At 46.0% G+C, this 25,312-nt stretch overlaps 1 protein-coding gene across 4 annotated transcripts in view; it reads right to left on the reverse strand.

The window, feature by feature from the left end:
* Positions 1-2,562: 2,562 nt before the first annotated feature.
* Positions 2,563-25,312, reverse strand: part of SEC23IP (SEC23 interacting protein) — a 54,381-nt gene continuing 31,631 nt past the window's right edge. The window contains exons 17-19 of one of the 4 annotated variants that reach the window (XM_079793823.1): positions 24,639-24,801; positions 24,035-24,136; positions 2,563-4,718 (exon numbers count right to left, since the gene is read on the reverse strand). In XM_079793823.1, the coding sequence (XP_079649949.1) occupies positions 24,055-24,136; positions 24,639-24,801 (245 nt within the window). In that variant the 3' untranslated portion in view covers positions 2,563-4,718; positions 24,035-24,054. Of the gene's footprint in view, positions 4,719-6,216; positions 6,944-12,935; positions 14,703-24,034; positions 24,137-24,638; positions 24,802-25,312 lie in introns of those variants that run through there. The other 3 variants (XM_079793822.1, XM_079793824.1, XM_079793821.1) reach the window with 3 other exon arrangements.

Below are 25,312 nucleotides of genomic sequence, written 5' to 3' on the forward strand. Positions count from 1 at the left end.
CTAAAAACTGCAGCGACACTCTAACAAATGGCCGGTGGACGGTCCATTCAGACTGAGAGAGATTGGTCCAGAAGCCACCCTGAGTCTGAGTCTGTGTGACTGGCTCTCCTCAGGTAGTGTTCTCCTTTGGGTCAGAAAATATAAGTGTTCTAAAAGCACAGAGTCCAGGTATTTCAAATAAATCCAAAGAACGTGTCAAAATTTAATGGGGGAAAATAGGTCAGCTCCTATTTTTCCTCAAAAAAAAAAGGGGGGGGGGGAGAGAAAACACACGGAAAATATTGCCATCAGAGGAGCGAAAAGTGAGGACTCAGGTTCCTCCGTCTTTGACTCTGTCTCCATCAGTGACAGGAAATGTGGTTTATTTGTAGAATTTCACTGTGGATTGCTTGAGGAAAATTGATTTGAACAAAATCTATTGAAATGAAGACAAACGTTTTGTGGCAGGAAAGTGCACAAAGGAAAGGAAATGTCTAAGTTCTGCTGAAATACTGATGATTCTTTTAAAATGGTAGCTATGAAGCAAGGCAGGGTTGGAAAATTGCTACTCAGTGTTTTTTTGTGCCTTCTCTAGTTCATCTTGAGAACCAGGGGAGTTAACAGGCGGTCAAGCACAGCCACTCACTGACTCGCCCACTGGCAGAACGCCCTTCTCCTCTGTCTGCTGAACTAGCAGGACGCCCTCGCTGTGTGCGCCACGGAGTAATGCTCACTTCTGGACCCATATACAGGAAGTTATCCTTTAAAAGTTGCTTTTGTCCAACTTTTCTGTGCAACTTACGATTCTATATATATGGTAAAAGTTGTTCTCAATCGTCAGGCAGCTGAATTATATTTCCTTAACAAAGATCATGAATTATGTTTTACACTAGAGGCCTGATGCATGAAATTCGTGCCTCTGCCTCGGGCCCGGCCTCCTCCGGGACTTCGTCCGGAAGGACGTCCGGTCTAATTAGCATATTACGCTTTTATTATTATAGATAGGGTGGGGTAAAAGTAGGTTTACAGTTGTGAGTACAGGAAACAAGAATTCATTCTTGAATTATTATTTGTTAATAATTGTACTATTTTCCATACCAACAACTGTAAACCTACTTTTGTCCCACCCTGTATACATAAAATTCTATGTAACTATTAAAGAGTGCAGCAGATCTGTACATATTAAGAGAAAATATATCTATAGTATGTCAAATGAAACTAAGTAAGGAGGAGACAGGTATATATGTAAAAAGACATAAGACTCCCATAATCACTCAACAATGAAAATTTGGAAAGGAGCCCCAAAAGGTAGGAGGGAACGTCCTGAGAAATTGGTTCTTAGCCAATGGGCTGGCCAGGCTGCAGTGCCAGGCTTAGTTCATAAGAGTTTGTATCATGAACAGTACCAAGTCTCACAAATGGTATTCTGGTATGTGTTAAGATGACTCTAGTACATAAACAAATTTAATGTGTAATACATTTTTAAAATATTGAACACTATCAATTGCCTTCTGAGAAACACCCATAAGTTTTTCTATTTTACCAATTCCCCATGGACCATGGACCCAAGGGAGTTGTGAGCAGCCTGCTGGGTAAGGCTGATCCCAGGACTTTCTGAGTTTCCATCAGTGGCCCCCAAGTGACATGGCAGGTCCTGCTGCCTGCTTCCCCCATTCCTGCTAACAGACCCCCAGTTTGTACAGGTGTTGAGGGTCCTTGGCTTCACAGGCTAGCAGAACATCAAGACCATCCCCAAAACAGAAACTCAGAGCAGGGACTCTGACTGGCCCAGCTGGGTAACGTGATTATCATTGGAGTAATCACTATGGGAAATAAAATCTTGTGGGTATAAGTGTGTACCCTACAAAGACATGTGAATATGTCTTGTTTAGAAACAGGGCCTTTTCAGATATAATCAAGTTAAGATGAGGCCCTAAAATCCAATGACCGTGTCCTGAGAGGATGAGGGAAGTTTGGACGCAGAGACACACACGGGGTGTACACCGTGTGACAATAGAGGCCGAGATTGGAGTGATGCATTTGCAAACCAAGTAACGCCAAGGATGGCCAGCAACTACCAGACGCTGGGTGAGAGGCAGAGGCAGACCGTGTCCAAGAGGACCTGAAGGAGCCAACCTTGCCAGCACCTTGATTTGGGATTTCTAGTCTCCAGAACTGGGGGAGGCGAGCCACCTGGTTGGTGCAGCCACAGAAACTTGGACACAGAGTAGGACCAGGTTGGTCAGGTGCCACTGCACTGGTCAGGGAGGCGGGATACTATACACAGCATTCCCCAGTACATGGCTGGAGGGGAAAAGAGGGAGGGACCCCCAAAATGAGGAGGGGATCCATTAACAGGAAGGGGATAAAGTGCGCTGGGCAGCCAAGTACTGCAGCCACGACACTGATATGCACGGTCATCATGGTTAGTTGGGTTTCTTGTAGGAGAAAAGATATGGCTTTGCACTACAGAAAATGTTTATTCCATCTTCCAAAGACATATAGATTCCATAACCCACAGTCAGGAATTCATAAGCCACAACAATTTGAACAGTTTTATTCTTTAAATAAGGTTTGAAGTAGCTTGATATGCTTTGACACTCAGGGATCTCAAGGATTCATTCAGTTGTGCAACTCTGCTATGAGAAATGTTTTATTACTTACACCAAGGTTTATAAAAATTAAAAGTTAAGTTCCTCTGAAGCACATATTATATTTCAGTTACCTATCAGAGTTAACTTTTTCATCTCGGTCATAAAATTCAAATTATGCATGAAATATAATAAAAACCTATCCCAATGAATTGAAATTAGTTGTCATTTTAACGTGCCTTTAAAGTATTTTTAATTGATCACATGCTTATATTAAATGATCAAAGACGTTACAGCATCACTTATGAAGAGTAATCTTGAAGCGCGACTATCAGGTGGCCTTGTGCTTAAAGCTTCTATTTCCAGGCAAGCCCCACCGCAGTCAGAGTTCTGTGAACTCACAGACAGAAACCTGTGGCAGCCTGGGCAGCAAGGCATGTTCCCCACGACCACATTCACCTTAAAGTGCAGAGCTTACCAGCGGGCGAAAGGGAAAGGTGAGGGGATGAGCTGCATGAATGTGCATGTGAATCAGTCAACAAACAATCTACGGAGCCCTGACTCTTAACCGCTCATGTGTCACCTGCCAGTGCTGCTGTCTGCTCTGCTGATCAGCTAAGTTCATTCTCCCCCTTTTCACAGAAGTAAACTGAGAAGCAGCGAGTTTATGAGATCTGCCCCATCACCGGCTGTCAGAGTGCAGAGCACCAGGACTGCATCCGACCTGATGGTGCAGCCTGGGGCAGGACATAAATAAATCAAGCAGCATGTGAATTGACCAACGCTGCTGGGGCCATAAACCAAGAGCCCGTGATCCTCCCCTGCCTAGGACACAGAGATCTGACCTCCTGCCTCCACGGTTCTTACCAGCTTCGATGAGATAAAAATCTTTCCACAAGACATAGAGCCAACAGTGCTTGAAAGCACACGGCGAGGGGAGGGGCACAGAGTCGTCCTACCCATCAAGCAGGGGCTTGGCGACCACCACAGGCCCAGGGTGGGTGGGAGGGAGGTGGCCCGGCTGCAAGGACAGAGGATTGGACCTAAATCCTGCTCACTACACGGGGAGAGCCTCTTTGCCATAACACAGTCACCTGTTGCCTGCCACGTGGCTTGGCCAGAAGCCACAGGTCACCAAGAACATAGGACAACGCCGACCGTCAACAGCCGCAAACATCTGTCCCCGGGGGGCCAGTGCCGCTGGCTCCTCCGGACTGCCCTGTGCGTCCCTGGCAAACCAGGCGGCTGGTCACCTGCTTGCTACGTTCTCACAGGAGAAAGGCAGCTTTTGAAAATAAACAGCTGAAAACGACGCCGACGCCACGCACACACGGTGCACTGGCTAAGGCGACCCCTCAGAAGGCGAAGCCTTGAACCTGGTCTCCTCTGGCCGCTGCTCGCGGAGGCAGCGGGGCCTGCGGGGGGCGCCCCTCGCTCCGGCTGTTGCCCTTCCTCTCACGCTCCCGGACTGAACTCCGTGACCGCAGGTGGACGTCGGTGTGATGACCGACCTCTATCCACCCGCCACCGCCGTGAGCTTGGCTGCAAGTCCGGCACAAGCTGTTCAAAGTGCATTCCATCACCGCCACAGCCCGTGCTTGTGGCCTGGCCGGACAGCGCAAGCTTCCACCCGCCACGCCTTCCAACCCTCCGACCCACGTGCTGACAGCTCCTCCGCTCAGACACGCACTCCGAGGCCCAGCACCGCGTGGGTAACACCGAGGCCTCGGAGGCAGGGCGTCGTCCTCACACTTACAGTCGTGCGCCGCCACATAGGGACGTTTGGTCAACGACGGGCTGCACACTCCACGGTGGTTCCACGGATTGTCATGGCGCTGAGACATTTCTTATCGCTAAGGCGTGACGTAGCCGCAGGTGTGACGACATAGCCGCCAGAACGCCCACACAGCTGCTGGCCTGACGATGTAGAGTGGCCACCAGCGTGAGGACGTAGCCGCCAGCGTGAGGACGTAGCCGCCAGCGTGAGGACGTAGCCACCAGCGTGAGGACGTAGCCGCCAGCGTGACAAGTAGCCCGCGTGAAGTCGTCGCCATGGTAACATCATAGGTCAAGGCATTACTCCAGTGTTTGTGGTGATGCTGGTGTAAACAAACCTCTTGCGCTGCCAGTCGTATAAAAGCTGAGTCCCTACAATTAGGCACAGTACATAACTATTTGATAATTATAATGAAAAGCATGTTACTGGTCTATGTATTTACTATACTAGTTATCATTATTTTAGAGTGTACTCTTTTTACTTATAGAAAATGTTTGCTGGCAGCAGCCTCATCCATCTTGAGTTCACAGCGTCTGGTGATTGCATCCTTTTCTCTCGTGTTTGCTTATACAACTAACATGCTGCACAGGCTTGTAGCCTAGAAGCAATGGCCTCCACCACAGAGCCTCCGTCCGCAAAGGCGACACCATCTATGCTGGGTAAGTGCACTTTATGATGCTCACATGACAAAATCACCTCGCAGCGCATTTCTCGGAACGTATCCACACAGTTCAATGTGACTGCATCTGTTCTCTTAATAGATCTTGGAGACCTACTGGTGTTAGGACATTAGGTCAGACTTTCCTTCATAATAGCAGGAGGTGCTCATAAGCAAACTTGGCTTTGAGAGGGAAACAACAGTTTCCTACTAAAGACCCTCAGAATGTCCTATTTACTGAGATTTCAAATTTCTTGGTTTCTAATTAGTTTCAGCTTCTGAGGTTCACAATTAGCCACCAGGTGAAAGGCTGCCAAGGCAAAAGCTTCCCTGAGCAAAAAGCCCAATTCCTTTTTTCCTCCCTAGGCAGCACTAAGGACAAGAGTCCCACCCGGTGAGTGCAGCATGATTTTCTTTAAATATATAGAAAAGAGCAGAGATTATAAACACCTCCTACTTGGACTAAATCTCTGAAGAGCCAGAGTTCACCTCCCCTCCTCCCCTCCCAGCACCCACCAAGCCTCCCTTGCCTTCTGAATTGTCAAAAGCGCCCCCATGCGCCATGATTCCTTCCTCTCCCCGACCTCCACTCCTTCTTCACCTGTAAATAGATAAACCTCTTCCTTAATGTAGATATCAGCTTGGTGCTGGAGAAAAATAAGCTAAGCATTCCCCGTGAATAAAAATGAGTTGCTGATACTTCTGCTTTTAGAAATGTTCCAACGGGTGGCTGGTTTTAATCCAAAGTCTCTATTTGGTCAACTCGGGGACGACAGGGGGGGGGGGGGGGGGCGCGAGAATGCTGGGACAGAGAGGACACCCAAATACTTAATCTTTTTTATCATTATTAGTTGGAGACAGATTAGCTCATCAGTTTTTATGTTGCACCTGACAAGTTGGAACCAGGATGGTGCAGCATGGGGCAGAACATAAATTACTGGCTCCGCATCTCGTCTACTTTCCAACCAGTAAGAAGGGGGAAGCAGTTAAGAGAGGGCAAGTCCCTGCCTACTGGGCTGTGGGAAGGGAGGCAGTCACCATTCACCAGAAAATAGTGTCTGGTAAATAGTAAATACTTAACAAAAATCACCTATTATTGTTTTTATTATTAAAGAAAAGGAGAACATAGAGTGAAAGAAAAGTAGCCATCCCAAGTGATGACATCTTAGGAAATCCATTCGAAATGATGTTCTGTGCATGCAGACATTTCTTCATCCAATACATGTGCTTGAAATGCCACTATATGTCATTGAGCTAATCATTGGGAAGCCAATGCAAGGCCTTTACACACAATGGGTGAATGAATGAATGAGCCTTTTTATGGAATAGCAATCTGGGTAAGGTCATAAAAATTTCATGAGAGCAAATAATTTAAAATATGGACACAAGTAATTCTTTCCATAGAAGGTCTTAGATAAAACACAGACATGTTTAATAAAGCTGAATTTTTGGTAGCTTGCTGAAAAATATGGAAAATAAATTATAAAGAAAGTTAACAAACCAACCTGATTTATTGGGTTACATAGTCACTAGCAAAATGTTATAGTTCCAATCCTGAATTGTTACTTTAATGACTTTTTCTGCATTTTACTCTGAAACACATTTTTATTTTTTCTATATACAAAAAAAAAAAATTGTCACTGCATTTAGATAAATATACAGGTCTAAAATTGAATTCTTTCTGACTCTTGTGTCAGATAAACCTTCAAGGGATTTAATCTGGGAGAGGAGCCAAGAGTCCAACTTCAGTTTTTTATTATTTCTAAATTACATATAAAGCACCCATAAAGCCTGTAATAACAAGCCAGCTCAGCTGCCACGGGAACACACTATTGTTGCAGCCACAGATGTCACCAGCTCAGCTGTCCTCATGCCCCAAATTCCATTAACATGGACTTCCCAAATGGTGCCATCACCGCTGCTTCAACCTTTCCCACCCTAAAAAGTGAAACAAACGATTTGCACTTAGCATCTCAACTAAAATACCAATAATTATCCATAATAAAAATATCATATTATAAACATAAATATAAAATACCAACATTTATATAATACAAATTGGAATATTAAAGAGTGACTATTTTAACATCAAATGTTAAGAGATGTATGAGAGCTTTGCCCTGAATTAAAATGAAATTGCATTCAATTAGGGCATTTTTCTGAACTTAGGCTTCAGATTTCTGAGAGGCAGATGAGCCCTAGGAATCCACATTCCGCCCCTCGTGCTGTTAGCCTGTGTAGCTTCCCTGCAAGGCCTACTCCTGAGGACCTGGCAGTTCTCTCCTTGTCCGGCCCACACCTGGTGCCTGCCTCTGGGATGGCAGCGCTGTGCCCATCACAGCTTCACCCACCAACTGTACCAGGCTGACTTGAGGAGCAATTCCCAGGCACCAAACAAGACTTTCTAAGGGAGGCAGAGCACTGATTTCGGAATTTTGCAATTCCTGTTTTATGTAACTGAATCGCATGCTCGTTTCCCCGGCTAGTGTAGTAAAGTACTGTAGTGTATCAGCAAATAGTCGTGATTTGTTTAGGACTTACTATACTTTAGACACAATTCTCAGTCCTCAGAGGAATACTGAGGCTCCTTTATTCGTTAAAAGTACTATGGATCATTAACTATAGGCGTGCGCCTATACTAGTAGGTGTGAATGAACATATTTACTCAGCATATACTGATGGAGAAACTACGATGTTGCAGACATCACGCTAGGCCCACAAAAGCAGACACAGTCCCTACCTTCATGGACTTTAGAGGCTAGTAGGGACGGCAGACAACCATATAATTGTACAAATAAACACAAAACCAATTATCAATGGGTAAGTGTTGCAACCATTGTAAAGCTTGGGTACTAGTGGTTCAGTTTCCTAGCATTGTCACAGTCAAAGAAAACCCACCAAACAGGAGTAATTTTGGCATAGCCCAGACTGCTGTCCGGGGGATGGAAGACAAAGACAGACTGAGCCACCGGAGATCTGATAACGTAATGCAGTGTGGGTCCCTGGGGGGACCCTCCGACAGAATGAGGCTCATCATGGAAAACCGGAGCTTGGTTAGCACAATGCCCCAACATCAGTTTCGTAGTTTTGACAAACGTACAATGTTGATATAAGATGTAACAATGGTGGAAACTGCGTGAGAGCTGCTTGGAAACCCTCTCCACTGCCTTTGCAACTTGTATGTAAATCTAAAATGATTCAAAAATAAAAAGCTTAGTTTTTTTAAAATAGCTCATATCTGTACTTGAATTCTCAAAAACTTATGATATCTAAATACAGTGATTGCTAACACTTATGAAAGTCTCCATTTGTGATTTTCCTCTTATATTAATTATCTGTTGCTGCATAGAAAGTCAACCCCAAACTAAGCAGCTTAAAACAACAAACAGTATTATCTGACATACAGAGCTGCGGAACTGAGCAAATCTGTCTCTGGGTCTCTGACAAGGTTGCCATCAAGCTGTAGGTTGAGGCTACAATCATCACAAGGCTTGATCAGGACTGGAGAATCCAATCCAAACTCACCAAGCAGTTGCTTTTTTTTTTTAATATATATTTTTATTTATTTCAGAGAGGAAGGGAGAGGAAGAGAAAGATAGAAACATCAATGATGAGAGGAATCATTGATTGGCTGCTTCCTGCATATTGGATGGAGCCCACAACCCAGGCATGTGCCCTTGACGGGAATCGAACCTGGGACCCTTCAGTCCACAAGCTGATGCTTTAACCACTGAGTAAAACCGGCTAGGGCTAAGTGGTTTCTTTTAAGCATCAGTTTCTTGCTGACTGTTGGCTGAGGAGTCAGTTCTGTTCTAGCCATTTGCTGGAGAGTGCCAGCAACCACCTGGGTCACCCAGGCATTGTGAGGGAGAGGAAAACGCAGTCCTGGTCCATCCTGGCTTTGGTTTCCCATCCCCTCCCACTCTCTTCTCAGGCATCTCCAAAATTGGAATCAGAACAAGTTGTTGGCTTCCTTGGCCACAGATAAATTCTAAGTAGCCTGTAACAGATTTTTCTCACAAATTGTACAATTGTTTATTGCCTATAAATCAACTTAATTTAGATGTCAAGCCTCTCTGCCGGTCAAGCTGGTGGGAAAATATAAGTCCTTTAATTTTATTATAGTAGGTGATATAGTCACATCACTCAAAAAAAAATATATATATATATATATATATATAAAGTCATACTGTGACCATCTCCTTCCCACTCCTATATGTAACCACTCATATTGGTTTCTTATGCATCTTTCCAGAGTCTCATTATATTTACACAAGTAAGCTTAAGAGTGTATTATGTGTTCTTTCCCTCTCTCTCTCTCTCTCTCTCTCTCTCTCTCTCTCTCTCGGTTGCTCCCTTGTCCCACAAAGGACAGAATACTCTCCAATCTATGCAGCATTTTGCCTTTGGTATTTCACTTAAAATGTCTGGTAGCTCTTTCTCTGCAGAGGTTGATTGCTCCTTTTCACAGCTACACAGTGTCCCATGCTGTCGAGGAGTGTGATTTATCGAACCACCTCCCTCTGGCAGACCAGGTTGTGAGCAGTCTCCCACCACCAACAGCACTGCACTGAATACACAGACTTTAAACAATCGGGGGAAACGTAAAAAACAGCCAAGGCATTTCCTTCTGAGTGTTTCCCAGTAATTTCTTTCTCCTGCTGCTGTTTCTTCCTTCTGATTTTTATTTTCCTAGAAGCCAAGTATTGATGCTTTATTGCAGTCTGTGCACTGTTCAGGGTCATTCTGGCAGTTGGAATTACACAATAAAATAGACAAATGTACGTTTGTGGAAGTCCTGAACGCAGCAGCAGCAGCAAACCTCTCGTTCATCTCCCCCTCCTGCAGCCCCGAGTGCTGCGACAGCAGGCTGGTAGGACTTTGCAAGCTCAACATGCGGTGACACAATCAGAGGCAGGAGGCTAAGAAGCAGAGGCTGCGACAGTGAGGCCAGTCGAGCCAGGGCTCCTGACACCGTGGAAGGCACTTGGGAGTTTCTTCCTCAATGCTCCACAGCTTTCAAATATCCATTGGCATATATACTTTAAGGCATTGAAAGCAAGGACTCCAAGTGACATAGGCTCACCCATGTTCGAGGCAGTATTATTCACAATAGCCAAAGGGGCAAGTACCCCCAGTGTTCATAAACAAACTGTTGTCTATAAATTTAATGGAATGTTATTCAGCCTTAAGAAGGAAGGAAGTTCTGGTAAATTCTACACTATGGATGAACCCTGAGGGCATCGTGCTAAATGAAACAAGCCAGCCATGGAACAAATACCCACAACCTGCAAACACCTAGGCCACTGAAGCAGACACTCAGCCTCTCTCGTTTTTGTCTCAGCTACAAAATACCTGGCCAAAGCCCAAGCCAGGAGGACAGGAAGTGGCAGCGACCTGGCCCGGAAGGCCTGGGTCTTCCTGAACCCAGTGCTCAGGGTGAAGGAAGAGCAACAACGCTGGTAACCAGCTGACGTTTGGAGTCCTTACTATACGCCCAGCACTGTCACATGCACTGTGCTCTTACTTTGGTTCAAGTCTCACAGCCACTGTATGAGATGGAGGAATTTCATGACAGGAAACTGACCAACAACAAACCACACTTTGCCTGCCGAGAGTTGGGGAGTGCGGGGCGGGTCTTCGCAAGGACCCACAGCTAGAGCTGGACCACAAACACAACCAGGTGTGCACCAAAGCTCGTGACTATGCCATCCAGTTTTGGTAGGCTCAGTGCAGTCCAGAGCCTGCAGAGGTGAAATACCAGGACAAGACTAATAACCTGTTCCGAGTACAGAAATACCGAGGAGACGAGCAGCTGACAGTCCACCAATGCTTTGCAGGGAAACAGGCAACAGTGGGATCACCATGACGGCACCTCTGCGCACAAAGGAGCCAAGGCCTCTTCGCTCCCTTCGAGGACCCGGTCCTGGGGCCCCGACTCACACACAGGCCAAATGCCAGCTACTAGGTTACAATGACAACTGCAACTGGAAAGAAAACCAACATTCAGTGCCTGCAGTTCAATCACCCCCTCTCAGATGGCAAAATCTGCCTGGGAAACCACCGGAATGTTGCTGGGTAAACCTATGGTTCAGCACTAAGGTATCAAGTCGTCAACACCTAAAACAATGGTAATCTAATAAACGTTAATGGGAAAAAATTTAGTGTTTTTTTTTAAAGGAAGAAAAAGAGGCATATACAGAGGTCTGTCAGACTCAGAAAGCAGTTTCCTCTCGTTTCACACCATGTTAACAAACACGACCAGGTCACCATCCTCATCTGCTTAGGATGACTTTCTGACAAGTTTAGTGTTTGTCCCAAACGTTCCTATGAAATCAGAATAACTGCAGACTTGATTTCCTCCTGAGAAAAAAGGGCATTGATCCAGATCAGGGGCTGTATCCTGGGAAAAAGGGGAGGGTGTCAAGCTTTACTCAGCAGCTTATACTCTCATCTAGTTTATATGAGAAATTTGATGAGTTTTCATTTGAAAAAAGGTTTTCCTGTCTTTTAAACGTTGGCAAATGGACCACTGATCTATATGGTCTTCCAAGGTCTTGTCCAAGTGTTAAAATTATGTATTTTATTTTTAAAATTCTTTTATTCAACGAATATTTGGAAAGTGAGTGACTAGGCGACAAGACCCTGATAGGCATGGTGATGACAATAGTGAACAATATTCTAGTCAGTGGAGACTGCCCTCTGGGAACACAGTTTATTTGGTTTTTGTAAGGAGCTGAAGAGTGATATAAATAGCACAGGCATTCAGCCAGCGTGGCTCAGTGGTTGGACATCAACCTAAGAACCAGGAGTCACAGTTTGTTTCAGGTCAGGGCACATGACGGGATTGGGGGCCTGATCAGTTTCTCATCATTGATGTTTCTATCTCTCTCTCCCTCACCCTTCCTCTCTGAAATCAATAAGAATGTATTAAATATCACAGGCGGAGCACGTTTCTTGGTGTTAAAATAAAATCACAGGGTTTCCTGAACCTGGGCGGGAAAACACATTTCTCCCAGAACTGCCCCCAGTAATCCTCCTCCTCTGCCCAATATTTAGAAGACACAGGCTGAATAATGCAGACAAAACCAGTTGTAAATTGCAAAATCACATTAGAATTTATTACAATATACATAAATAACCCTCATTTCTCTGAATTTCATCCGTCTTGGGACATCCAGGGAGAACAAGTGAAAAGCAGCAGCACTGGCCTGGAGAAGTGAAGACAGAGGAGCAGGGAAGCTGTGCTCTGGCCCAGGCCTGTGCTCACCGTCTGCGGACGGCACCGAGTGCCGTGTCCTCAGCTACACACAAGGTGCTTGGAATATACGTTGTCTGGGGTCCACTGCAGCTCTACAATTCTACTGTCCTATTCTATTATTAGGAGCAAATGCTATGTATTAATAATATATAGCACGTACTCACAAAGAAAAGTAAATAAATGCCAAACTTTTAAGGAAGGTAAGAGAAATACAGACATTTGATACTTTAAAAAGATACACTGATATTACTGTTTTATTCACACTAATTAGAATATATACACAAAAATGTGTATCATATGTTGCTTCTAAAAAATTCTATGTTCCATGAGAACTATGTAAACAGTGTAAAATGTTTCTACTACATAACAAACGGAGAAAAATCAGTATTTTCATGTAGTATTAGGAAAAGAGTTAAGAATATCTAAAGTTATAGTAAAACAAAATAAAATATTACAGAACAGTCTTTTCATGAAATTGATTTATGGTCTAGAAACAATACATTTCATACTTTCAAACACTTTGGTATAAATGAAATTAATATAAAGTAAATAAAATAAAAAATAAAAAGTCCTCTAGTCTGGTTCTCACATTACCTGGAGCTTCAGGATAGGGCGACTGCACAGCACCCTGCAGCATCCCCCGCCCCCCCCCCCCCCCCCCCCGCCCCCGGAATGGACACGCAGGGAGAGCCTCAGAGGACTGCCATGCAGTCAGTCAGGCGCTGCACTTCCTCCCACAGCTGTGCTCTCCGCAGCAGCTCAAAAGGCTTTACCAAAACCTCAGATTCAACTTGGAATATAAGTGACTGTGGTTAGTGCCTCTTAACAAATACAGTGATGCTTCATTAAAGCAGTTCAGAACAATTCACATTTAAAGTAGAACACAAGTTTTTTTAACTCATAGTACTATAGTCTCAATCAGTCCATACTTGAATAAAAGAACATACTACTTTTAAAAAACGCAAGTCTAACAGCCCATTGCAACAAGTTTTTAAGAAACAGAAACAACCGTCTGCATGCTGTATTTCCTCATGGACTTCACACACTACTTTGACAACTGAACTGAGGTGTCTTTAGTTGCATCATTTCGATGATTACATTTTTCATCTACACTGCCCAAATGTGGTACTGTTTCCATTGTCTTTTTGTTCTGTATGTTTTCTTCTAAATGAATCCCTACATCTGAGAATTGTATCTGAGCAACTGTCAATGCATCACTTTGTCTGTCAATCCATCACAGGAATAAATGGGAATGTCGTCTGAGAATTTTCTCAGCAATGTAACTCATATGGTGACTTCTGGAAAGACAAGAGTCTTCAAAGAAAAAGGAATCCTGGTGAACCTCACAAACTTACAGTGTGATATAGTGATGCACTGCTGTTCCTTTCCAGATCAAAAGAACACACTGTGAGGGCCCTGCAGAAAGCAAGCCTGTGAGCACGTCCTCAGACAGACAGGCCACCGGAGGGAAGGGACAGAGTAAGCCAGGGACATACGGTGAGGTTCATAGCAGGTGACCTTCATATCACAGTGGGTATGGAGAATAAAAGGAAGTTTCTGACAGGTTAATCTGAGGCTTACGGACAATTCTAGAAAGGAATAAATGAGATAAACATAAAAGAATTCAGCAAAATTGATCTCTGCTTGAATGAACCATGTATGCAAGAATTGTTAATATTTTAAATTAATTACTTCATAGTATTAGTACAGTATTAGGAACTTAAGTTCTTGCCTAAATTTTAAAACCAAGTAGAAGAAGAAATAAAACAATGAACAATGAGCCAATTAAGTGTGAAATGAAAGGGGCTTACTTTTTCATATTAGGTGATATTAAAATCCTAGGACTATATTGTTTGAGTTTTGTTCGTTCAGTGAAGAGAGACTAATGGGGAACTTAAATAATTTCAAAATTTATTTCGAATCATTGTGAAGACTATGGCATACTAATAACTTGCACTGTCAGACAGCAAAAACTATAAGGTTATAATAAAACACCATATTTCAATGAATCTAATACACCATTATTTTATGCACCATGCAAATAAAAGATGCCCAGGATACGAAGCTAAAAGGAGACAGAGACCTTCACAAAAAGTGAGTGTGCCAAATGGCTACAGCCTCAGCGAAGGGTAAAAACAACCATTCCCGCAGAAGGGATGGCAGAGAAGTCTGCACACCTCCTCCTTGACAATGGGAAGGGAGGGAGGGGATACCTTGGTTGCTAAACTAGTGCACCCACCCTGTCCTGCCTGCAAATTTTGTGTCTGAATTCACAATACCAGCGTAGTCCAAGAAACTCTCAGAGAAATTAGCTTAAGAAGACGCAGGGTGGTGGTGCCCCCAATGACTGGCCAAAACATGCAAACCATGTCCAGAAGAACTCAACTTCCCTCCAGGCAACAGCTGTTTTTAAGATGCATTCCAAATTTAAAGATGCTGAAATGTGAAAAATATATAATTTGAAGTCAGTGAAATATGGTAAATATATAAATAAGTCAATAAAAGAGACACAGAAAGCCTAAAAAACAAATGTTGGCCACATAAATATATATATATGTGTGTGTGTGTGTGTGTGTGTGTGTGTATTATTTAAATAAGAATCTTAAAAGATTGGCCTACATATTTTAAAACCATGCTCTCCACCCCCAAAATACCCAAAGCATAAGCAAAAATAAATTACAAATGTGCACTGGAAAAAATATATTTGCAATGGGAAAGGGTTATTACTGTTAAATATCATAATCATTAATAAGAAATAAAAATACCCTATCCCGCACCTCCAGAACAATAAGGTCAAGAATAGGCAACTGACAAAAGAATAAATACAAGCAGCCAAATAAATACACCAAAAAAGCTCAATTTCACTAGTAATAAAAATGTAAGGTAGCCGAAACCGGTTTGGCTCAGTGGATAGAGCGTCGGCCTGCGGACTGAAAGGTCCCAGGTTTGATTCCGGTCAAGGGCATGTACCTTGGTTGCGGGCACATCCCCGGTAGGGGGTGTGTAAGAGGCAGCTGGTCAAAGCTTCTCTCTCATCAATGTTTCTAGCTCTCTGTCCCTCTCCCTTCCTCTCTGTAAAAAATCAATAAAATATATTTTTTTTAAAAATGTAAGGTAAAGCAATGACATAACAATTTCTGACTATCAAATTGGCAAAATTTTTGAAAACAATTCTACCCAATGTTGGCAAGGGTGCAGGAAAACCAGCACATGCATTGGTGGTAGATATGAAAATTTAGGCAACCTCTCTGAAATGTAATTTAGCAATAATTATAGATCCAAAACCTTTTAAAATGTGCAACATACTTAGATCTAACAATGCTGTTTCTATGGAATTTATCCCAAGCAAACAGTCAGAAATGTACAAAAAGGATGTACAACTACATGTCAGAATTATTTATAATAGTGAAAATAGAAAAATCACCTAAACACCCAACAAAGCATTTTAATAAATAAAACTACAATGCAGCTATTAAATATCATGTACCACTGAAGCACTATTTATACTAGTAAAGATTAGGATAATAAATACCTATCAGCAAGGAACATGTTATACAAATTATGGTGTAAGTTGATGGAGTACTATACTATCATGAAAAAGAATGAGGCAACTCTTAATTTCTGATACATTCCTTCTCTTCCTGAAATACCTTATTCCCATGGATATCCACCTGTCAGTTGCTCAAATGACACTTTATCAGTTAGAGTCTCCCTTGCCATCTTACACACAAACAAAAAGGCGCTGCCTCTCGCCTTCACGCTACTGCTCTATTCTAGCCCATCTGACACACTCCAACTGTGTGTTCACTGTCTATCCCCCAGAGGGCATAGCCTCTGTGCGGTCCACTGCTGTGAGCCTCCGTGCCTACAAAGCACCAGGCACTTGAGAGAGCATTCATCAAATCCAGGATGGATGCATGGTGAGTGGATGGATGGATATGGAAAAATATCGAAGATACAAAGGTAGAAACAGTTTATGTATTTACCTGTCATATGTCTTCTAAAAAGGAAAAAAATCACATGTAACACATACTTAGGACACAGATTCTGAGAAGGTAACTGGGCCAGAGACATGGAGGGAAATACTTCACTTCGGTCACTTAAAAGCTGAACTTGCCCTAGCCGGTTTTGCTCAGTGGTCACACTGTCGGTCCGTGGACCGAAGGGTCGCAGGTTCGATTCCAGGTTAAGGGCAGGCTCGATCCCTGGCCCAGGTCATGGCACCTGCAGGAGGCAACCAATTCATGTCTGTCTGTCTCTGTCTCTCTCCTCCCCATCGATGTTTCTCTCTCTTTCTCTTTCTCTTTCTCCTTCCTCCCTCCCTCCCTTCCACTCTCTCTAAAAATCAGTGGGAAAATATCCTTGGGTGAGGATTTAAAAAATAATAATTAAAAATAAGTAAATAAAAGCTGAACTTACTCTAAGTATAACCCCCATTCAGAAAAACCAACAAAAATTATAAATACACTCGTACATACACATTGTAGGCTGATGTTGGAAAATGACACAAGGTATTTTTAAGTGGAAAAAAAAAAACAGGCAACAAAATAACAAATATTATGAAATACATGAGACTCAGGAAAGCTTAAGATGATTAACTTCTAACATTTTAAACTGGCAAGATTATAGGTGATTTCTACTGCTGCTTTTTGTTGTTGTTGTTCCCTGTATTTTTAAAGGTTTCTTTATGAGGCACTATTATTTGTACTTTTTAAAACTGCTTCCAAGCACACAGCATTTGCTTAGCAGAGTGTAACAGCACCCACACTGTATCCTATGGCTGGGTGATGTACCACTCTGTCTGGCAATCCCCACTTCGAATCTAGGGTACTCCTCTCTCCTCTGATTCTGTGACCTCTTCCTGACACTGGCCTCTCACTATTTTCACTCTCCATCACCTCCTTCAACTCCCTGTCTTTCTCTTCCTGTATTACTTACCCAGCAAAACTCCAATCCTAATAAAACCAAATATCTGCTTACCCAAGTGGTGGCCAGAAAAAAGGCAATTGTGTTCACTGTGCTCACTTCAAGTTTTTGACCAAAATATCAAATGAGCATTCATTCAAGCCTGCAATACAATCATACCACACTTTGCTAGAAATTCCTTTTCCCCACACTTTGAAATGAGTATCTTTCTGCACCCCTTTTCTCATGTCTCCCATAAGCCCTGGATTGATGACCTTCCTCCCCACCCTTCCAAAAGGAAGCTGAAGTAACCAGAGAACCTCCTCTTCCCACCACCAATGTCACTTCCCCACCCCATCTGTGCCCATGGACTGGCTTCCACCACTATGGCTTCCACATAAAGACGTAACCCTGCTCCTTTTCGAAGGCTAAACTCTGCAGGTTGCCCTGGCCCCAACCCCTTGCCTTTTCAAGTATTTTCTCCATCCCTTTTTGCCCTTGCGTTATCAACCTCACCCTCAATACCGAGTCACTACCATTAGTAAACAAACACATGATATTCAAACACTGGTAATATCATTAAACGTCCCCATCTTATTTCTGTCACTCTTCACAGCACAGCTCTGTCCTCCCTGACCCTTTACCTCTCCGCAATCCACCCCCTTCTGCCATGACACGAGAACAGCAATGCTAAGGTCACGAGGACCGATGTCCAAGCCTCCTCCAGGCAACGGCAATTCCTGGCCCTCCTCTTCCTCGACCTCTCAGCAGCACCTGACATGACCGACCTCTCCCTCCTGGGAGCAATCTCTTCTCAGCGTCCCCGAGATCACAAACCCCCAGATTTTCTGTCACTTCATTGACTCCTCCTTCACCACAGACCTCCCCCCCCGCCCCTTCTCTTCTCTGCCTACACTCCTCTCTATTCTTTCTGGGTGATCTCACCCAGGCTGTGGCTTCAAAAGGCAAGTATATTCTGAGGATTCTAAAATTATTCTTTTAAGCTCCGTGCTTCGGACCAACTACTGACTTGATAAAGCAGAACTACTGATTTCTCACCCCACCCCAACACACACACCCCCAAAAGCCTACTCACTCCATAAGCTCCCCCAGGAAAAGGTAGCACCATCACCCAGTTGGTCACATCAAAATCCCAGAAGTCATCCTTAGCCTCTCCTTCCCTCATACTCCACAGTGAATTCGTCAGTAAGTCCTTAACAACTCACCTCCAAAACAGATGGGAGTTCAATCATCTTTGACCATCCTCACCACTAGACCCCTAGTCAGAGTCTCCCTTCCCTTGCTCAACAGCCTACCCTTCAACCAGTACTCATAGCATCTCTCTAAAGGATAAACCAAATCATGTCTTTCAATGTCTCATTGCACTTAGAGTGAATTGCAAGTCCTTACAGGTCCCTCACAGTTAGGCCCACGACTTCTCTGCCTCACCTGCCTCCACTCTCCCCTTCACTCATCCCCCTCTGGCTAGCCTGGCCTGCTTTCTGTCCCTCAAACATGACATCTCATGACCTTTGCAGCTGCCTTTCTTTTTGCTTAAATTGTCTTCCCTTATCTTCATGTGTCCACCTCCTTCTCATCATTCAATTTTCAACTCAAATGTCATCGGGTGAGCAAAGCCTTCCCTACAAGTAACCCCGGTCACTCTCCACATCTTCTTATTTTATCTTTTCCACAGAAGCTGTCAATTTCTGAAATGTACTTATGGGTTAGAATATAGAGCGATTGTCAACCTCCTCCCAGTGGAAGATACTCCTCCCAGTGGAGTAATTCCTCACTTAACCTTCATGGATAGGTTCTTGGAAGTGTGTCAAAGCAGCATATAGCAAAACCTCTTCTTATCACAAGCTCGTTAAATATAAACTAGAGTAAAGTTCCTACGGCATCTCATCAATGTTATAATGAAAGACCTGCTGTAATTTCTTTAAGATGAAAATGCAATCTTGTTTACCACTTATCCCCAGCTTGAAAACTGGTGCCTGACACATAGTAGGTAGTAAATAAATATTTGTTGACCAGCTGAAAGACTATTTCATAATTTAAAATCTGGACTGTGATAACCTTGACATTACAGTTAGTTTATTTTATCATTATACCATCAGAAATGGTAAGAACTGATAAAACTATCCAGAGTCTGATTATAGAATGGCTTTTTAGATCTCTTTCCTACTCTATTGACTAAGACTCCTTAATAGTAGTATATAATAGAAAATGATTTAAATATCTACTAACAGAAACTGGCTAAATAGGATGAGATATAGCCATCCAATGGACTACTATGTAACTATTAAAGAGAATGAAAAAGATGTACATAAGCTAACGTGGAAAGCTGTGTAAGCAATATGGCTCATGGAAAACATCAAGGTACAGAGCACTATTCTATATAACTAGAGGCCTGGTGCACGAAACTCGTGCACGGGGGTTTGTGTCCTTCAGCCTAGCCTGCACCCTCTCCAATCTGGGACCCCTCGAGGGATGTCTGACTGCCCATTTAGGCCCTATCCCAGTAGGATTGGGCCTAAACGGGCAGTTGGACATCCCTCTCACAATCCAGGACTGCTGGCTCCCAACTGCTCACTTGCCTGCCTTCCCGATTGCCCCTAACCGCTTCTGCCTGCCAGCCTGATCACCCCCTAACCATTCCCCTGCCAGCCTGATTGATGCCTAACTGCTCCCTTGCCAGCCCGATTGCCCCTAACTGCCCTCCCCTGCCAGCCTGGTCATCCCCCAACTGCCCTCCCCTGCCAGCCTGGTCACCCCCAACTGCCCTCCCCTGCAGGCCTGGTCTGCCCCAACTGCCCTCCCCTGCTGACCCAGTCACCCCTAACTGCCCTCCCCTGCCAGCCTCATCGCCCCTAACTGCTCTCCCCTGCTGGTCTGGCCCCCCCCTAACTGCCCTCCCCTGCAGGCCTGGGTTCCCCCAAACTGCTCTCCCCTGCAGGCCTGTTCCCCGCAACTGCCCTCCCCTGCAGGCCTGGTCACCCCTAACTGCCCTCCCCTGCAGGCCTAATTGCCCCCAACTGCCCTCACTTGCAGGCCTGGGTCCCTCCCAACTGCCCTCCCCTGCGAGCCATCTTGTGGCAACCATCTTGTGTCCACATGGGGGCAGCCATCTTGTTTGTTGGAGTGACGGTCAATCTGCATATTACTCTTTTATTATATAGGATAGAGGCCTGGTGCACGGGGGGGGGGGGGGGGAGCGGGCTGGCTGGTTTGGATCAGGGTGGGGGTTTCCTTGCGGTATGGGGCAGCCTGGGCAAGGGGCCCATGGTGGTTTGCAGGCTGGCCACGCCCCCCAGTGACCCAAGCATAGGCCAGGGCCGGCTGGAAGCAGGTATCTGGGATTTATTTATCTTCTATAATTGAAACTTTGTAGCCTTGAGCGGAGGCCAGGGCATGCCAGGACGGGCGGGAAGCTTGGCTTCCTCCATCGCTGGGGGCAACCCAAGCCTCCTGCTTGCTCCAGCTCTGTAGCGGCCGCCATCTTAGTTGGGTTAATTTGCATACTCGCTGATTGGCTGGTGGGCATAGCGGAGTGATGGTCAATTTGCATGTTTCTCTTTTATTAGTGTAGATAAAAGCCTCAGCAACCATTACGGTGGAACGACTGGTCGCTATGATACGCACTGACCACCAGGGGTCAGATGCTCAACACACTCCCACAGGGGGAGTGCCGCTCAGCCAGAAGACGGGCTTACGGCTGGCAAGCACAGCTGTCACGGGCTGGGATAAGCATAAGCGGTGCCCCTTGTGATTCGAGCTCCTCCCTGGCCACTTTGGTACACGCTACATCCCCCAAGGGGCCCTGAACTGCGAGAGGGATCCCATGGGGACTGGGCCTAGGCCAGCAGTCGGACGTCCCCCGAGGGGTCCCAGACTGCGAGAGGGCACAGCCCAGGCTGAAGGACACCCACCCCCCCCCCGCCCCCAATGTACAAATTTCATGCACCAGGCCTCTAGTATTCAATGAGGTTCCTGTTGACTGGGTATGCACAGGAACATTTCTAAGTAAATTCTACTAAAAGTGTATTTCTCCAAAATAAGGCAGAAGCTGAACTTATAATTTATTATTAGAAAACCAACATTTAGCATGAACTACTTTTGACTTCAGTAATTCAGAGCTCAACAGTTTGTGTTTTCCTCTTTCAAAGGCTTTAAAACTTCTAACTTGTAAAAAATACATTACCTATTTTTTAAAGTGATGCATAATCTAGTAAGGAAAAAGAGGTATGTGTCAGGTGTCTCAGGAGGACAATCAGGAATATAGTATTGCTGACTAGTAGGTTGGCTCATCATGTTTAATCCCTTTTTCTAGTCCTAAACTCTATAAGACTGGAAATGCTTCAAACATTACTTTTACAATCTTCCGTGCAGTTTGGGATGTGGGGAGACATGGGATATGTGACACAGGCTCCGTCAATACATATGAGTAAATCTTGGACATGATTTTGCTTTCCTAGTTAAAAGGGACAGATACAACCAATACTGCCCTTTCACCCTTAGTCATGCCTTGAGTATAGATGTGATGTTTGCAACTACAGCAGCCATCTTCTAACTATGAGGCAGCAGGAGCCAACATGCAGGTGAAAAGATGCAAACAATCTGGGCATCTGTTGGCATCACTCAACAAACGAACCCTTCCTGTTACATAATAAAAGTAAACCTCCATTTGTCTGAGTAAACCTCTTAGGTTCTGTTACCTACAACCAAAGAAATTCCTAGCTGATGTTCCTGAGAATCTATTTTTAAAAGACGCTTAAAAGAACTCAAATTCTATGCAGAATTAGAAGACTGTTATAAGTCAGAAGTGTAGTCCCGGGTCCGGGCGAGGCCCTGGGCCCCTGGATCCGGGTGAGCCTGGGTCCCGGGTCCGGGCGAGGCCCTGGGCCCCTGGATCCGGGTGAGCCTGGGTCCCGGGTCCGGGCGAGGCCCTGGGCCCCTGGATCCGGGTGAGCCTGGGTCCCGGGTCCGGGCGAGGCCCTGGGCCCCTGGATCCGGGTGAGCCTGGGTCCCGGGTCCGGGCGAGGCCCTGGGCCCCTGGATCCGGGTGAGCCTGGGTCCCGGGTCCGGGCGAGGCCCTGGGCCCCTGGGTCCGGGTGAGCCTGGGTCCCGGGTCCGGGCGAGGCCCTGGGCCCCTGGGTCCGGGTGAGCCTGGGTCCCGGGTCCGGGCGAGGCCCTGGGCCCCTGGGTCCGGGTGAGCCTGGGTCCCGGGTCCGGGCGAGGCCCTGGGCCCCTGGGTCCGGGTGAGCCTGGGTCCCGGGTCCGGGGGAGGCCCTGGGCCCCTGGGTCCGGGTGAGCCTGGCCCCGGGTCCGGGGGAGGCCCTGGGCCCCTGGATCCGGGTGAGCCTGGGTCCCGGGTCCGGGCGAGGCCCTGGGCTCCTGGATCCGGGTGAGCCTGGGTCCCGGGTCCGGGCGAGGCCCTGGGCCCCTGGATCCGGGTGAGCCTGGGTCCCGGGTCCGGGCGAGGCCCTGGGCCCCTGGATCCGGGTGAGCCTGGGTCCCGGGTCCGGGCGAGGCCCTGGGCCCCTGGATCCGGGTGAGCCTGGGTCCCGGGTCCGGGCGAGGCCCTGGGCCCCTGGATACGGGTGAGCCTGGCCCCGGGTCCGGGGGAGGCCCTGGGCCCCTGGATCCGGGTGAGCCTGGGTCCCGGGTCCGGGCGAGGCCCTGGGCCCCTGGATCCGGGTGAGCCTGGCCCCGGGTCCGGGGGAGGCCCTGGGCCCCTGGATCCGGGTGAGCCTGGGTCCCGGGTCCGGGCGAGGCCCTGGGCCCCTGGATCCGGGTGAGCCTGGGCCCCGGGTCCGGGTGAGGCCCTGGGCCCCTGGATCCGGGTGAGCCTGGGCCCCGGGTCCGTGTGAGGCCCTGGGCCCCTGGATCCGGGTGAGACTGGGTCCCGGGTCCGGGTGAGGCCGTGGGCCCCTGGATCCGGGTGAGGCCACGCGACCCTGGGTCTGGGAGAGGCCACGCGCCCCTGGGTCCGGGTGAGGCCATACGCCCCTGGGTCCGGATGAAGCTGAATCCTGGGTCTGGGCGAGGCTGTGTGCCCCTAGATCCGAGTGAGACTGGATCCCGGGTCCGGGTGAGGCCGTGGGCCCCTGGATCCGGGTGAAGCCGTGCCCCTGGATCCGGCCGAGACCAAACCAGAGGGAGTCGGACCTGCATCACCACCATTTGTCCACCATCCAGAGCTGAGGGGTCAGTGCCGACATGTACTCATAAGGAACTGGTGGACATTGATATTGGGTCTCAAAAGAACTGTTGGACCAGAAAGAAACTCACTACAGACTGATTCGTTTGCCTGTCAGCATAACTATTATTGCTCGTCGCACATTCAGTTCTTATAAGTATATCTCTAGTGACACATGATTTCGCTCATCTAGGGGAAATGATGAACAACATAGACTGATGAACAAGAACAGAACCAGAAACAAGGAGGCATCGATCGGACTATCGGGCCTCAGAGGGAGGATAGGGGAGGGTGGGGGGAGGGGGGAGAGATCAACCAAAGGTCTTGTGTGCATGCATATGAGCCTAACCAATGCTTAAGTTCAACAGAGGGTTGGGGCATCCATGGGGAGGGGGGTGGGATGGGAATGGGGGGATGAGGACAAATATATGACACCTTAATCAATAAAGAAAAAAAAAAAAAAAAAAAAAAAATAAGTCAGAAGTGTAAACTGTACACTAATTCCCTTCCTTTGCTGTCGCTATTCTGAACTTTTAAATAAAAATAAAAAACACTCAAAGAAAACAGAAAAATGGGAAAATTGTTGGTCAACATCAACGCCATAAAAAACACTTCAGAATGAAACATTCAGAATTTATACACACAATAAAGATAAACTCACAGAGTGAAGCTGAAGTCCAATCAATGCTGGGGCTGTTCTGGACTAATGTTCATTGTTCGATAAATTTCTTTAAGTAATAACAGGGCAGTATCTTCAGATTCCCTATAAAAAATAAGCCCACATGTTCTTAAGAGACAATTAGAAGTAATCTCTATGTATAAAGGTGGAAAACGCAGCTCTTATTCTATCAACTCTACCGAAGAAGTGCAAATGAAAAACAAGTAGTGCAATCTCAAAGCTGTCCTTAAAAACTGGATGGACACCACTCAGCTGCAAACCACCCCACTGCAGCTCTCCTTTCTGAGAGGGATACAGAAAGGGACGGCTCTTCTAAGTCCCTCCCACCACTCCCCTCCTGGGAAAGGCATCCCTGCAGAAACAGTCCTTGCTAGCACCAAAGGCCTCTGGTCAAAGGCAGATGACCTACTGCCACCTTGTGGGGAACTGAACTAAAGGGGGGAAATATTAATTTTGAATGTACAGGTGTTCAAATGAGTGTTCCTTAGTGAATGATAAACCAGTAAGAGTCTCACTACTACTACACCTGCTTCCTGTGCTAGCACCCAAAGGCCACCTGAATGTCATCAAAGAAGAAAATACTTACCAATAGCACAAATGACTCTGAAGAGCGAAAAGATACTCATTAAAACTCTCTATTGGCTTTTCTTGAAGAACGTAGTCAATTCGACGGCCTCCGTTTAGCATTCCAACCTTTCCTAAGTAGTCCTCTTCCTTGGAAAAATCTGGACTTTCAACAACCTTTTCTGCTAGAATTTAAACCATTTCAATATCAAAGTCAATCACTTTATCATTATCCTTTGACTTTAGCTGACTTTCTGGGCTCAGTGAGAATATTGCTTGACACACGCAGCAACCTGGGGAGCTACCAGGCTCACTTCCCATTCCTCCAAAGAGCCCGGGGAAGCGGGGCTGGTTACCAGAGAGAGGAGAAAGAGCCCACGAGCTGACAGAACTTTTGAAGAAAAGTGGTGAGAGAGCATTGCAGAAAGAAAGGAAATAGAATTAGAATCTGAAAAATTCAAAAACAACACGGCACAATGACCTGACATTGCAGTAAAGTCCATAACCACACAGGCAAACAACAGCATCAGAAAAGATCGTTTCTCCGAGTGGTTCTCTGAAGTGCCTGAACATAAACTTGGTTCTCAACTCTGACCTTCCACTCTGGCCTTTGGAATCTCAATGAAACTAACATTGCAGAGTAACAAGTCAGCAACTATCAGGCAAAAACCTCGTTAGAAAGGATGACATGCATTT

The sequence above is a fragment of the Cnephaeus nilssonii genome (assembly GCF_951640355.1).
Source record: "Cnephaeus nilssonii genome assembly, chromosome: 16".
Lineage (NCBI taxonomy): Eukaryota > Metazoa > Chordata > Mammalia > Chiroptera > Vespertilionidae > Cnephaeus > Cnephaeus nilssonii.